We start from the raw sequence: 16,425 nt of genomic DNA, 5'->3' as shown, positions 1-16,425 counted from the left end.
TAGTTGAATAGTATCACACTCTGCCAAAGAAGATGTTAATAGTGGTTGGCAGACATCATTGTACTCAGATCACAAACAAGCCCAGTTGTAACACAAACAGTCCAGTGAATAACCGGTGCAATGCAGAATATTGTCAGTACTTCAGTCAGCTATGGATATGAACATGTTCACTTGCTGGTGACATATTGGCCTTAAATCAGCTAGCTGGAAGTCTGATGTGACCTACCAACCACAGATGATGTGTTGTGCACCAATGGCAGAGACCATGCCAAATGTAGGTGTAGTGCAGCATATCAGCAGTGTGGCATCAGCTATCAATATGCCCTATAAGATTACAAGAGATGTAGCAGGGTAAACTGATATCAGAACAGAACTTTAATTCATTTTTCTGTGATGAGCATTGTGTAAACTTTAGCAGCATCAGTGTGTTTTCCATAAATGCTTATCAAATTTACTTTCTTCCCTTCTGCCCTTATGCATAGTTCCTTGCTGTAACCTTGTAAAACTACTGCTACTTTATACAGAGAGGTCAGTAGGAAAGTCATAACCACAGTCTCATATAAGTTTCAGAAGGAAATCTTCATTTTGAGAAAGTCTGTACTGAAATGCACTTATGTGACTGGCTACCCTTCTGTGCTGGAGTGGAAGGAATCTTTTGTGGACTGTGTTCTCTTACATGACACATCTGAGATCTTAGTCATATCCTATACATTAATTCTGTGTCACTTATAGTATATGAGATGCCTCCTAATATCATGTCAGACTTACTTGTGCCTGTTGTAGTGCAGTAACTCAATGTGGCATGGGCTCAACAAGTCATTGGGAGTGCTGTGCAGAAATATTGAGCCATACTGTTGTCTATAATTGTGAAAGTGGTGCCAGTGCAGGATTTTGTGCTCTCACTTATGTCCCATAAATGTTTAGTGGGATTCGTGTGGAGCCATATGGGGGGCCAAATCATTTGCTCAAGTTCTCCAGAATGTTCTTCAAACCAATTGTGAACAGTTGTGGCCTGGTAATATGGCGCATCGTTATGGTGGTGGTGTAATGAATCATTGTATTAAGCTGTGTAATATGCTTGCATGATCAAGATTAGAGATCACTACCTGTAAAAAATGGATTTTTACATGATATTTGAAGTTTACTCTCATGCACAGTTAACTTTTACATTTCTTATTATCGTAATCCTGTATAACAGATGTACATGTTTTCAAACCAAAACTTCTAAAATGTAATGCCAAACAATGGAAAATCCAGGATGGAATGTAACAATATTATGAAAGTTGCCACTCACCGTATAGTGGAGATGCTGAGTTACAGATAGGCACAACAAAAAGATTCTGACAGTCTTTTTGTTGTGTCTATGTGCAACTCAGCATCTTCGCTATGCGGTGAGTGGCAACATTTCATAATATTGTTAAAATGTAATTCCTTAATTTCACATCAGAGTAATGAAATATAGCAGTACATTTATTCTGGGACACACATAATAAGATAAAATTCTATTTTCTTTTTATTCTGGGGGGCTGGGGGGTGGGGGAGGCGTGGGGGGTATGTAGTCCCCATTCGGTTATCTAAAACAAAGAAATACTTGATAAAATATACTTCAAAGCTGCATCTTGTTGTAATATAATTGTATTAGTAGTAACATTCAAGAAATTAATATGTTCAACATTTTTCTTGTTGTTTTGGTAGACTTTGTGCCATCCATTCTTAGGAACTGTGGCGCTGTTTCATTTGTATTGCTTTATCAGTATTTTTCTTGCAACCTTCTGTCAAAGGCAAAATAGTATGTACAGTTTCAGTTAATGGTCTGTATATTTTCTATTTTATCAGATTCAAAAAACGCTGCAGTCACTGGGACTTGAAGAATCACGTAAGACGCGAATAGGCAAGCTATCAGGTGGACAACGAAAAAGATTGGCCATAGCACTGGAACTCATCAACAATCCTCCTGTAATGTTTTTTGATGAGCCAACTAGGTGAGGATAATCTCTTTCCTTTGCAGTGTGTAAAATGAATAATAGGCAATGGTTTTTTCAAGAAGAAAATTACAACATATGTGCCAGGATGACTAGAAATCAAGTGATAATCACAATATGCATTTTGCAGTGGGCTGGACAGTTCTGCTACTAAGCAGTGTGTCATGCAACTAAAACTTTTGGCAGAAGAAGGAAGAACTATTGTATGCACCATTCACCAACCAAGTGCATTAATATTTGAAATGTTTGACCATTTGTGCATCATTGCATCCGGCTGTTGTGTGTATCAGGGTTGCACCAGTGAGATGCTTACATTTCTCAGCAATCAAGGACTTAACTGCCCTCCATACCACAATCCTGCAGACTATGGTGAGTTTTTAAATAAATTCTTTGGTTACATTAGAAACTGTTATGTTAAGCAAGAGAAAGAGACCGAAACTATTCCAAATTGAAATAATTTATAATAATGTGTAATTGAAACATTAGGCGAGATCACATTCCCTTTCAGTTCCTCTCCCCTTTTCCTTTTTTCTTCTTGTTCTCTTCTTCAGAAACTGTACTGCTTTAATTTTTGGGTAGGTTATTGAAAGATTTGGTTAGAAATTAATATACTGCATTGACTAGTCATGCAGACATACTTAACACAAACTTACTTTCTTTGTCAAGAAGCTCTGTGTAAATAGTCAGACAACTTACCTGCAGGTTCCCGTTCTAGTCAATTTTTGACAGAAGTTTCCATGAGTTGTTCTTATGCTGAGGTGCCAAAATTATGAGATGCCTCCTAATATCATGTCAGACTTACTTGTGCCTGTTGTAGTGCAGTAACTCAATGTGGCATGGGCTCAACAAGTCATTGGGAGTCCTGTGCAGAAATATTGAGCCATACTGTTGTCTATAATTGTGAAAGTGGTGCCAGTGCAGGATTTTGTGCTCTCACTTATGTCCCATAAATGTTTAGTGGGATTCGTGTGAAGCCATATGGGGGGCCAAATCATTTGCTCAAGTTCTCCAGAATGTTCTTCAAACCAATTGTGAACAGTTGTGGCCTGGTAATATGGCGCATCGTTATCCATGAAAATTCCATCATTGTTTGTGAACTTGAAATCCATGAATAGCTGAAAATTGTCTCAAAGTAGCCAGTCATAACTTTTCAAGTCAATGATCAGTTCAAACACGGCCGTCACTATTCACAAGCCACCACCAGCTTGCACAATGCCTTGTTGATAACTTATGTCCATAACTTTGTGTGATCTCTACTACACTTGGACTCTACCACCAGCTCCTAGCAATTGAAATCAGGAGTCATATGACCAGCCAACAATTTTTCAGTCATTTAGGGTCCAACTGGTATGGTCATGAGCCTAGGAGAAGCACTGCAGGTGATGTCTTGCTGTTAGCAAAGGCACACAAGTTGGTCATCTGCTGCCGTAGACCATTAATGCAAAATTTCACCACATTGTTTTAAGGTATACGTTCATTGTACATCCCACATTGATTAATGTGCTTATTTTGCACAGTGTTGCTTGTCTGTTAACACTGACAACTCCCCTACGCAATTACTGCCACTCTTGGTCATTAAGTGCAGACTGTCGACCACTGCATTGTCCATGGAGAGAGGAAATGCCTGAAATTTGGTGTTCTCCACACACTCTTGACACTCTGGATCTTGGAATATTGAAATCTTTAACAATTTCTGAAATGGAATGTCCCTTGTATCTAGCTCCAACTACCAATCTGTGCCTGAAGTATGTTAATTCCCATCTTGTGGCCATAATCATGTCAAAAACATTTTCACGTGAATGCCAATGCACTGTCCTTTTATACCTTGTTTATGTGGTACTACCACCATCTGTACAAGTGCATATCACTATCCCCTGACTTTTTACTTCAGTGTAAAAACTCTTTATCAGTAAGGAATCTTTTATTGCATATATTATATTCTGTTTCAAATAGCTAGATGATGTACTTTATATGAGGATGACCACTACCAGATAACTCAACACATTATTTCCTCATTTTAACATACAGTAACAGTAAAATTGGTTTATAATTGACTTGTTACCCTCAGAGTCTCAATTCTGACAAATCCTTGGTGTCTTGTAGATTGATGTTTCAGTGAAATAGATAAAAGACTGTTTTCCAGGACTGTGAAAAAGATGTACACACTACAGTTGTTACAGTTAAGTGGCTCTTCCCATATTTATTATTACTGTAAATTATGCAATGATCAGGTCCAGTTTCAAAACTGCATATTGTATGCAGATAGGTACCGCCACACTTCTATCTCCAATCATAATCCTGATAACACCTCCTCAGTGAAGTGGCACAGTAATTAATGAATGCAGAGGCAATATATAATAACAAGCATAATGTACACGTTTATGTCATGCAAAAAGTTAACAACGTAATTGAAATTTGCAGTGCATTAGTTTCATGGACCAGTTACACTTAGCTATTTCATATTTTCTTTGTGAATACAAACTTTACATGCAAGAATTATCTGGAGATGTGATTGTTATTCGGAAAATAAAGTCTAAATTGTGATAACTAGTCAAATATCATGTGAACAATGAAATGCACATGCCCACAGACTTTTGCCATGCCTTGCTCATCAAATGATGCCCTATGCATTGACATTGTTGCAGTGTGCTATTTACAATGTCAGTTCAAATTTTTTTAACCAACAGATAAGGCCATCGAATCTGAAATATAATCAGTGATTTGGTTTTTGATAGCAAGGAACATTGCAGCAGCAGAAATTCATTGACAGATAAGTGAGGTGTATGGCTCCAATATAATGAGTGACAGAAAACTGTGTAAGTGGGTGAGAGATTTTGAGGATGGATGGGAAAATGTCCATGGTGAACTGTGATCAGACTGACCACCAGTGATCTTAGTAGATTCGATCAAACCCATGGACAAAAAGTTTTGTGAAGACCAGTGATTCACAGTTTCAACTTGAGCACTGGAATTTTCTAGTGTGGGTATAACAACTGTGCATTAAATTGTCTCTGAAAAGTTGCAATTTTGCATATTGTTTGCACATTGGGTTCCTGAAAAACACGAAATGGGAAGAGTGGCTTGTGCTCTTGATTTCTTTGTTCCAATATCATAAGAAATGTGATCCATTTTAGAGAAATATGACACAGGGAACAGGACATAAGTTTCTCACATGATACCAGCGTCAAAACATCAATCTGTCGGTTGGCATCACATGACATCACAAATCAAAGTCAAGGCCAGCAGGCAATTTCAGCACTCAGGGGAATGGCAGCAATATACTGGGATAGACACGGTGTCTTGTTAACTGAGTTTATACAGCAAAGAACAAGCAAGTTTTGTTGCTGGTTGACAAATCCATATTCCATTCTGCTGTTCAACCGATCAGATCTTTTGAATGGGAACCGATTGTCCACCCACTTTACAGTCCAGACTTGGGACTGTGTGATTTTTGACTGATCTGCTATCTGAAGGATATTCTGTGTGGTGAGAGCTTTAAAGCAGATGACGAGGTGAAAGAAGCAGATAAAGACTGGTTTTCCACAGGCACCAGACATCAATGGCTTACAGGTGCGAAGCCTTGTAGAATGTTCTGGCAAATATTTAAACAAATTTGAAAACTATGTAGAAAGATAGAGAAATATGTAAAGAGTTAAACAAGAACAGTTTAAAAAATGTGAGGGTTTATGTTTTGTAAGAAAATGGACCTTACTTTCTGAATAACTATCATATTAAGTACTTGCCAGCTTACCTGGGACTGAGCTGTGTAAATGTTCTGTAGCTATTTGCCAGTCATGTACTTACTTACATGCTGTTATGTATACGAATGCTAGCAGCAGATTTTCAACAAACACTTCCCCTCCCCCAAAGACTGTCTCAACATAGATGTTGCTTGTGAGTTTTCAGACTGCAGGCCTTTCTACAGGCTTGTTCCACATAGGTTGTCCCATTGCTATATCTGAGCCCAGACTGAGGATTCTGGCTGGGGTTTGACTAGGTAATGGTAAAGGTAAAGATATTTGTTGATATCGGAAGCTACACAATCATTTGAAAGCAGGCTAGGCTAAATTTTGCCATTCTGAAAAAACTATACAGTAAGGCAGTAAGGCAATTTATATTATGGATTAAGAAATTAGAAAATTTTATAGGACAATTCTATGCATATATGTTGTGAACATACTATTTACGAGTATGGTTACCATCTTGGAAAATATTTTATTTCATCATAATTTATTCAGAATCCTAATCAGTGACTTAAACAATTAATGAAGTACGTGATCTTGTGCATAAAAATTATGGCAACAAAAGTACGATGGCAATGTTGGAATCTAACAAGCACAGGAGTGAGATCTGTAGTTGAAAACTGTGATAGTCTCAACATAATGTTAGTGTAAAGCTGTGGTGCGTATATGTCATCTTATCCAAATATGCTTATTAGCTCACTAGATGTTGCATTTGATGAACAATAGCATTAAGTTCAATTAATTGTATTCTTTAAGTAACAGAGTTCTTGTTGTTGTTGTGGTCTTCAGTCCTGAGACTGGTTTGATGCAGCTCTCCATGCTACTCTATCCTGTGCAAGTTTCTTCATCTCCCAGTACCTACTGCAACCTAGATCCTTCTGAATCTGCTTAGTGTATTCATCTCTTGGTCTCCCTCTACGATTTTTATCCTCCACACTGCCCTCCAGTACTAAACTGGTGATCCCTTGATGCCCCAGAACATGTCCTACCAACCGATCCCTTCTTCTGGTCAAGTTGTGCCACAAACGTCTCTTCTGCCCAATCCTATTCAATACTTCCTCATTAGTTATGTGATCTACCCATCTAATCTTCAGCATTCTTCTGTAGCACCACATATCGAAAGCTTCTATTCTCTTCTTGTCTAAACTATTTATCGTCCATGTTTCACTTCCATACATGGCTACACACCATCCAAATACTTTCAGAAATGACTTCCTGACACCTAAATCTATACTCGATGTTAACAAATTTCTCTTCTTCAGAAACGCTTTCCTTGCCATTGTCAGTCTACATTTTATATCCTCTCTACTTCGACCACCATCAGTTATTTTGCTCCCCAAATATAAAACTCATTTACTACTTTAAGTGTGTCATTTCTTAATCTAATTCCCTCAGCATCACCCGACTTAATTCGACTACATTCCATTACTCTCGTTTTGCTTTTGTTGATGTTCATCTTATATCCTCCTTTCAAGACACTGTCCATTCCATTCAACTGCTCTTCCAAGTCCTTTGCTGTCTCTGACAGAATTACAATGTCATCGGCGAACCTTAAAGTTTTTATTTCTTCTCCATGGATTTTAATACCTACTCCAAATTTTTCTTTTGTTTCCTTTAGTGCTTGCTCAGCATACAGATTGAATAACATCGGGGAGAGGCTACAACCCTGTCTTACTCCCTTCCCAACCAATGCTTCTCTTTCATCTCCCTCGACTCTTATAACTGCCATTTGGTTTCTGTACAGATAGTAAATAGCTTTTTGTTCCCTGTATTTTACCCCTGCCACCTTTAGAGTTTGAAAGAGAGTATTCCAGTCAACATTGTCAAAATCTTTCTCTCAGTCTACAAATGCTAGAAACGTAGCTTCTATGACAAGTTGTAAGGTTAGTATTGCCTCACGTGTTCCAGTATCTCTACGGAATCCAAACTGATCTTCCCCATGGTCGGCTTCTACTACTTTTTCCATTCATCTGTAAAGAATTCGTGTTAGTATTTTGCAGCTGTGGCTTATTAAACTGATTGTTCGGTAATTTTCACATCTGTCAACACCTGCTTTCTTTGGGATTGGAATTATTATATTCTTCTTTAAGTCTGAAGGTATTTCGCATGTCTCATACATCTTGCTCACCAGATGGTAGAGTTTTGTCAGAACTGGCTCTCCCAAGGCCGTCAGTAGTTCTAATGGCCTTGTTTCGACTCAGGTCTTTCAATGCTCTGTCAAACTCTTCACGCAGTATCGTATCTCCCATTTCATATTCATCTACATCCTCTTCCATTTCCATAATATTGTCCTCAAGGAACATTGCATCTGTATAAACCCTCTATATACTCCTTCCACCTTTCTGCTTTCCCTTCTTTGGTTATAACTGGGTTTCCATCTAAGCTCTTGATATTCATACAAGTGGTTCTCTTTTCTCCAAACGTCTCTTTAATTTTCCTGTAGGCAGTATCTTTCTTACCCCCAGTGAGATAAACCTCTACATGCTTACATTTGCCTCTAGCCATCCCTGCTTAGCCATTTTGCACTTCCTGCCGATCTCATTTTTGAGACTTTTGTATTCCCTTTTGCCTGCTTCATTTACTGCATTTTTATATTTTCTCCTTTCATCGATTAAATTCAATATTTCTTCTGTTACCCAAGGATTTTTACTAGCCCTCGTCTTTTTACCTACTTGATCCTCTGCTGCCTTCACTACTTCATCCCTCAAAGCTACTTCTTCTTCTACTGTATTTCTTTCCCCCATTCCTGTCAATTGTTCCCTTATGCTCTCCCTGAAACTTTGTACAACCACTGGTTCTTTTAGTTCATCCAGGTCCCATCTCCTTAAAATCCCACCTTTTTGCAGTTTCTTCAGTTTTAATCTACAGGTCATAACCAATAGATTGTGGTCAGAGTCCACATCTGCCCCTGGAAATGTCTTACAATTTAAAACCTGGTTCCTAAATCTCTGTCTTACCATTATATAATCTATCTGAAACCTCTCAGTATCTCCAGGCTTCTTCCATGTATACAACCTTCTTTTATGATTCTTGAACCAAGTGTTAGCTATGATTAAGTTGTGCTCTGTGCAAAATTCTACCAGGCAGCTACCTCTTTCATTTCTTAGCCCCAATCCATATTCACCTACTACGTTTCCTTCTCTCCCTTTTCCTATACTCGAATTCCAGTCACCCATGACTATTAAATTTTCGTCTCCCTTCACTATCTGAATAATTTCTTTTATTTCATCATACATTTCTTCAATTTCATCGTCATCTGCAGAGCTAGTTGGCATATAAACTTGTACTACTGTAGTAGGTGTCGGCTTCGTATCTATCTTGGCCACAATAATGCATTCACTATGCTGTTTGTAGTAGCTTACCCACATTCCTATTTTCCGATTCATTATTAGACCTACTCCTGCATTACCCTTATTTGATTTTGTGTTTATAACCCTGCAGTCACCTGACCAGAAGTCTTGTTCCTCCTGCCACCGAACTTTACTAATTCCCACTATATTTAACTTTAACCTCCATTTCCCTTTTTAAATTTTCTAACCTACCTGCCCGATTAAGGGATCTGACATTCCACGCTCTGATCCATAGAACGCCAGTTTTCTTTCTCCTGATAACAACATCCTCTTGAGTAGTCCCCTCGCAGAGATCCAAATGGGGGACTATTTTACCTCCGGAATATTTTACCCAAGAGGACGTCATCATCGTTTAATCATAGAGTAAAGCTGCATGCCCTCGGGAAAAATTACGGCCGTAGTTTCCCCTTGCTTTCAGCCGTTCGCAGTACCAACACAGCAAGGCCATTTTGGTTATTGTTACAAGGCCAGATCAGTCAATCATCGAGACTGTTGCCCTTGCAATTACTGAAAAGGTTGCTGCCCCTTTCAGGAACCACACGTTTGTCTGGCCTCTCAACAGATACCCCTCCATTGTGGTTGTACCTACGGTACGGTTATCTGTATCGCTGAGGCACGCAAGCCTCCCCACCAATGGCAAGGTCCATGGTTCATGGGGGGAGGAACAGAGTTCTTAGAAAAATTTATGTTCACTAATATAGCTAATCAGTACATTCAAAATAATAATCTGGATAATAAATTAATAAATTTAAGTATAAGTTAGCCTAATTGCCAACTATATATATATATATATATATATATATATATATATATATATATATATATATATATTAAAAATAAAGATTCCAAGACTTACCAAGCGGGAAAGCGCCGGCAGACAGGCACATGAACAAAACACACAAACACACACACAGAATTACAAGCTTTCGCAACTGGCAGTTGCTTCGTCAGGAAGGAAGGAAGGAGAGGGAAAAATGAAAGGGTGTGGGTTTTAAGGGAGAGGGTAAGGAGTCATTCCAATCCCGGGAGCAGAAAGACTTCCCTTAGGGGAAAAAAAGGACAGGTGTACACTCGCACACACACACACACACATATCCATCCGCACATGTGTGTGTGTGCGAGTGTACACCTGTCCTTTTTTTCCCCTAAGGGAAGTCTTTCCGCTCCCGGGATTGGAATGACTCCTTACCCTCTCCCTTAAAACCCACACCCTTTCATTTTTCCCTCTCCTTCCTTCCTTCCTGACGAAGCAACTGCCAGTTGCGAAAGCTTGTAATTCTGTGTGTGTGTTTGTGTGTTTTGTTCATGTGCCTGTCTGCCGGCGCTTTCCCGCTTGGTAAGTCTTGGAATCTTTATTTTTAATATATTTTTCCCATGTGGAAGTTTCTTTCTGTTTTATTTATATATATATATATATATATATATATATATATATATATATATATATATATATATACATATAAAATGAACAAAACACACGAACACACACACAGAATTACTAGCTTTCGCAACCGATGGTTGCTTCTTCAGGAAGGAGACCCTCCACCTCAAAAAACTATCCAATCTCCTGGTTTCCCACCTCCGGAAAGGCAAATCACTCACCCTCCACAACCTTTCCAACAAACCTCAACCTCCTCTCACTGCACACAGACCCAGTCTCACCCATCTACTCAATCTCCCACTTCCAGCTCCACTCCCCCCAACACCTCAAAATTCCAGTCCACACAATCTGGAACCACAACACCCCAATTCAGTAGTTAACCTTTCCTCCAAACCCCTCTCCCAATCCGAAACCTCTGTCCTATCCAAAGGCCTCACCTTCAGCCCCACTCCCAGGTTCAACCAAACTGCCCTTGTCAAAGATTTACTGTCCTACACTCGTAGTCTCTGCTGGAAATATCACTTTGCCATGAAGAAAAATAATCCTGATCCCACTCCTAATGATCCAACTCCCCAGGACACTATCCAAATTGAACCCTGCCTGCAACAGTTCCGTCCTCCATCACAGCGGGACCCACCTCCTCTTCCTCAAAATCACCCTCTCCAAACCTTCCAGGAATTTCTCACTTCCAGCCTTGCCTCTCAATCTTTCTTAAAAACCTTAATCCTACTCCCAACATCACCACAGCCGAAGCCCAGGCTATCCGTGATCTGAAAGCTGACCGATCCATCATCATTCTTCCAGCTGACAAGGGTTCCACGACCGTGGTACTTGATCGTCGGTAGTATGTGGCTGAGGGAATGCGTCAGCTTTCAGACAACTCTACATACAAAGTTTGCCAAGGTAATCCCATTCCTGATGTCCAGGTGGAGCTTCAAGGAATCCTCAGAACCTTAGGCCCCCTACAAAACCTTTCACCTGACTCCATCAAACTCCTGACCCCACCGACACCTCGCACTCCTACCTTCTACCTACTTCCTAAAATTCACAAACCCAAACATCCTGGCCGCCCCATTGTAGCTGGTTACCAAGCCCCCACAGAACGTATCTCTGCCTACGTAGATCAACACCTTCAACCCATTACATGCAGTCTCCCATCCTTCATCAAAGACACCAACCACTTTCTCGAACGCCTGGAATCCGTACCCAGTCTGTTACCCCCGGAAACCATCCTTGTAACCATTGATGCCACTTCCCTATACACGAATATCCCGCACGTCCAGGGCCTCGCTGCAATGGAGCACTTCCTTTCACGCCGATCACCTGCCACCCTACCTAAAATCTCTTTCCTCGTCACCTAGCCAGCTTCATCCTGACCCACAACTTCTTCACTTTTGAAGGCCAGACATACCAACAATTAAAGGGAACAGCCATGGGTACCAGGATGGCCCCCTCGTATGCCAACCTATTTATGGGTTGCTTAGAGGAAGCCTTCTTGGTTACCCAAGCCTGCCAACCCAAAGTTTGGTACAGATTTATTGATGACATCTTCATGATCTGGACTCACAGTGAAGAACAACTCCAGAATTTCCTCTCCAACCTCAACTCCTTTGGTTCCATCAGATTCACCTGGTCCTACTCCAAATCCCATGCCACTTTCCTAGACGTTGACCTCCATCTGTCCAATGGCCAGCTTCACACATCCGTCCACATAAAACCCACCAACAAGCAACAGTACCTCCATTATGACAGCTGCCACCCATTCCATATCAAACGGTCCCTTCCCTACAGCCTAGGCCTTCGTGGCAAACGAATCTGCTCCAGTCCTGAATCCCTCGACCATTACACCAACAACCTGAAAACAGCTTTCGCATCCCGCAACTACCCTCCCAACCTGGTACAGAAGCAGATAATCAGAGCCACTTCCTCATCCCCTCAAACCCAGAACCTCTCACAGAAGAACCTCAAAAGTGCCCCACTTGTGACAGAATACTTCCCGGGACTGGATCAGACCTTGAATGTGGCTCTCCAGCAGGGATACGACTTCCTAAAATCCTGCCCCGAAATGAGATCCATCCTTCATGAAATCCTCCCCACTCCACCAAGAGTGTCTTTCCGCCGTCCACCTAACCTTTGTAACCTCTTGGTTCATCCCTATGAAGTCCCCAAACCATTTTCCCTACCCTCTGGCTCCTACCCTTGCAACCGCCCCCAGTGTAAAACCTGTCCTATGCACCCTCCTACCACCACCTACTCCAGTCCTGTAACTCGGAAGGTGTACATGATCAAAGGGGGAGCCACGTGTGAAAGCACCCACGTGATTTACCAACTGACCTGCCTGCACTGTGACGCTTTCTATCTGGGAATGACCAGCAACAAACTGTCCATTCGCATGAATGGACACAGGCAGACAGTGTTTGTTGGTAATGAGGATCACCCTGTGGCTAAACATGCCTTGATGCACGGCCAGAACATCTTGGCACAGTGTTACACCGTCTGAGTTATCTGGATACTTCCCACAAACACCAACCTATCCGAACTCCGGAGATGGGAACTCACCCTTCAGTACATCCTCTCTTCTCGATATCCGCCAGGCCTCAACCTCCGCTAATTTCAAGTTGCCGCCGCTCATACCTCACCTGTCTTTCAACAACTTCTTTGCCTCTGTACTTCCGCCTCGACTGACATCTCTGCCCTTACTCTTTGCCTTTAAATATGTCTGCTTGTGTCTGTGTATGTGCGGATGGATATGTGTGTGTGTGCGAGTGTACACCTGTCCTTTTTTTCCCCTAAGGGAAGTCTTTCTGCTCCCGGGATTGGAATGACTCCTTACCCTCTCCCTTAAAACCCACATCCTTTCGTCTTTCCCTCTCCTTCCTGAAGAAGCAACCATCGGTTGCAAAAGCTAGTAATTCTGTGTGTGTGTTTGTGTGTTTTGTTCATTGTGCCTGTCTGCGGGCGCTTTCCCGCTTGGTAAGTCTTGGAATCTTTGTTTTTAATATATTTTTCCCATGTGGAAGTTTCTTTCAAAGTTATGTATGTATTAACAATGTTGTGAAAAGGATGGATTGCTATTCACTGTAAAGATGACACTTTCAGTTGCAGCCCAGTACAATGAAAAGACTGTTACACATTGAGATTTTGGCCAAAGCCTTCTTCAGAAAGGAAAACACACACATTCATACAAGCAAGCATACCTCACTCACAGATGACCGCTATCTCTGGCTGCTCCAGCCAGGATGCTACAGTGTCGTGTCGACAGAAGCAGCAATTCGAAGTGAGGAGGGGGCGGGGGGGGGGGGGGGGGGGATGGAAGGGTATGGGTTGGGGGAGAGAAGTCAGTGCTGCCTGGCAGAGTGTGCAGGGACTAAATGTTTGCAGGAAAAAGGTTCCAGGGTGTGGAGGAAGGAGGGAGGGGGCAGGGGGGAATAGAGGTGGAGAAGGAGAGGAGCAGAGAAGGAGATAAGTCTGGTGGGTGCATTGGCAGAGATTGGTGTACACCGAAGGTGAGAGGACATGAATTGGGGGAGATGATAGGACATAGAGGAGAAGAAACCGTTGCGTGGAGGATGTGGGACAATATCTGTGCAATCACTGCACAGCTTTTAATACTGGTGTGACTACTAACTAGCTGTCAATCAGAATGAGTGGCCACTGTCAAATTGTGCCCAATAGCAAAGAGGATCACCCTGTGGCACTCAGCATAACATGCTTGATTTCAGTGGCTGCTTCACAACCCACAACATCTGTATCCTCCATCCACCACCAGCTTTTCTGAAGTGCGCAGATGGGAATTATCCTTACAACACAATCCCTGCTCCTGAAATCATCCCAGCTTCAACCTATGGTAACCTACTGTACCCACACCCTCCACCCAACTGTTTCTGCCCCCTCTGACCTATCACCTCCTTGTAATTCATGTCCCCTCACTCTCATTGTGTTTTGGTCTCTGCCATCACAACCACCAGTCTTTCCCCTTCTCTACTTGTTTCCTTTTTTTCTCCTCATTTACATCCCCCTCCCTCCTCCACAGCCTCCCGATGCTGCACCTGGCAGCCTTATGCTGTTACCATCTAGTACCTGTACACTCCACCAGGCAGCATTGACTACTCTTCCCTCACCCATATCCTGCTATCCCTCCCCCTTCCCTGCCCTACTCTTAACTACTGCTTCTGGTGACATGACACAGTTCCATTCTGGCCATAATGGTCATGTGTGCATGGGGTGCACTTGCTAGTGTGGATGTGTGTGTTTTTTCCTTTCTGAAGAAGGTTTTGGCTGAAAGCTCAATATGTAACAGTCTTTTCATTGTGCCTGTCTGCAACTCAGCATGTCATCTTTAATGTGAGCAGCAATCTATACTTTTGATAATGTTGTTGATATCCCATCATGAAGATTCCATTGTATGACTTTATGTAAGTACAGCATAGATGACTATATGAAAAGTGAATAATAATCAGAACAAAAAAAATAGTAATTTAAGAGGCGCAGAAACGTAACAGGTTGCAAGATCCTACCTTTCTACATCATAGGTTCTCCATGGAGACTGGGAACAAATTCATGATGTTATAAAATTATTTCAAATTATTTAGAAAAACTACTACAATACACATCATCTTGCTTACAATTTTACATTATACACTAACATGCTGTTTTATGATGTGTAGTGCATTGTCTCACAACCCATACAAAAGTATATAAAAGACTTTCATATAGAAGGAGACACTATACATTTAGTGCACAAAATAATACACGTAAAACATTGCAATCCACTATTTGTAATTGTTAGCTTCTACCTGGAATTTTTTTTCTACATTGCTCAAGGATGATTTCAACCTATAATTTAATTTAGCTCCAAAGGAAAATAAATTTTTTGAAGTAATTTGGTTCCCTTTTACAAAACTCCTTCCAATGTCCCAATTTCATAAATTCAATGCAATTATTATTATTGTGATCACCATCTTTATACTGACCAACTGGTATTGTGTAGCACTTCAGTTAATCTTCTTTCATTGTTGTTTCCTTTTTGTTCTAGTACTAGTCCATCTTTTCCCCCATGTTTTCTGTCCTTTCTTCTGTCTATGTTGTTCCTGATTTTTATTGGTCTTGAAAGCCTTCTAATTTCATTATGATGTTGGGCCTTGTAGTACAGCAGCAAAGTGCATGCTTGGAAACTGACAGGTCACAGGATTGAATCCTGGTCGAACCACAGAAATTTTCTGTGTATCTTTAATGTAGCCTTCACCTTCAAATGTCTGCTGATGCCAGCACAAAAAATATCCAGGTAACAATGACTGAAAAGATTTATTTATCAAAATCAATAGCATGACTACTCTGACATGGATTGAAACAAAACATAAAATAAGTTATGACTTGAAATAGAACAATAATACTTCTGGTAGTTGAATACCAGTTAGATAGTCACTGATTGTAAGTGTAAGTTAATTAAATATACACTTTATGAAAGTCAGAGTCCCATAGGACACTCAGTCTTAAAGTACAAACTGAATGAACTAAGTTTAAATCCTGTAGGGAGCAAAACTGTCCAATTCCAGTGTGTAGCCATTTGCAAGTTAAATTGAAATAAATTTACAAGTTCATAAGTCTGCTGTGATGAAAGAGTCCCCTCCATCTTTGACAAGGAGGCCACAAGTACTTCAATTCCACAGTTGGCAGCTTCTATAGTTGCGAAGTCAGATGTGAATGACAACAACAGTGTGGCAGCAGCTCTCGAGTGAGAATCCTGGTTAGTCCAATCCTTACAGGATCGGCACCTGGCCTGGGAAACTCACTCAAGTGAACTGGTGTGGTCTGGCCTAAGTGCTGCCCAAAATACCACTTGGCACTAGGATATAGCCGGTTCTATTTGGTATCATGTGTCTTGTGGAAGGAATAGGTCTGTGCAGCCCACAGCCTGTAGTAGTGTGTTGGTTGTCTCCTGGTCAACAGTTGGAGCATGGCTGTCTGTC

The 16,425-nt window shown here is 41.1% G+C and overlaps 1 protein-coding gene across 1 annotated transcript in view; it reads left to right on the top strand.

The window, feature by feature from the left end:
• The window catches only part of LOC126278191 (ATP-binding cassette sub-family G member 1-like), a 330,372-nt gene that overhangs the window by 282,362 nt on the left and 31,585 nt on the right, over nucleotides 1–16,425 (top strand). The window contains exons 5-6 of the mRNA XM_049978105.1: nucleotides 1,837–1,982; nucleotides 2,113–2,351. Of these exons, the coding sequence (XP_049834062.1) occupies nucleotides 1,837–1,982; nucleotides 2,113–2,351 (385 nt within the window). The remainder of the gene's footprint in view (nucleotides 1–1,836; nucleotides 1,983–2,112; nucleotides 2,352–16,425) is intronic.

The sequence above is a fragment of the Schistocerca gregaria genome, chromosome 6 (genome assembly GCF_023897955.1).
Source record: "Schistocerca gregaria isolate iqSchGreg1 chromosome 6, iqSchGreg1.2, whole genome shotgun sequence".
Classification (NCBI taxonomy): Eukaryota; Metazoa; Arthropoda; class Insecta; order Orthoptera; family Acrididae; genus Schistocerca; species Schistocerca gregaria.
The sequence above is the reverse complement of the archived record's forward strand: the minus strand, read 5'-3'. Positions and strand labels throughout refer to the sequence as shown.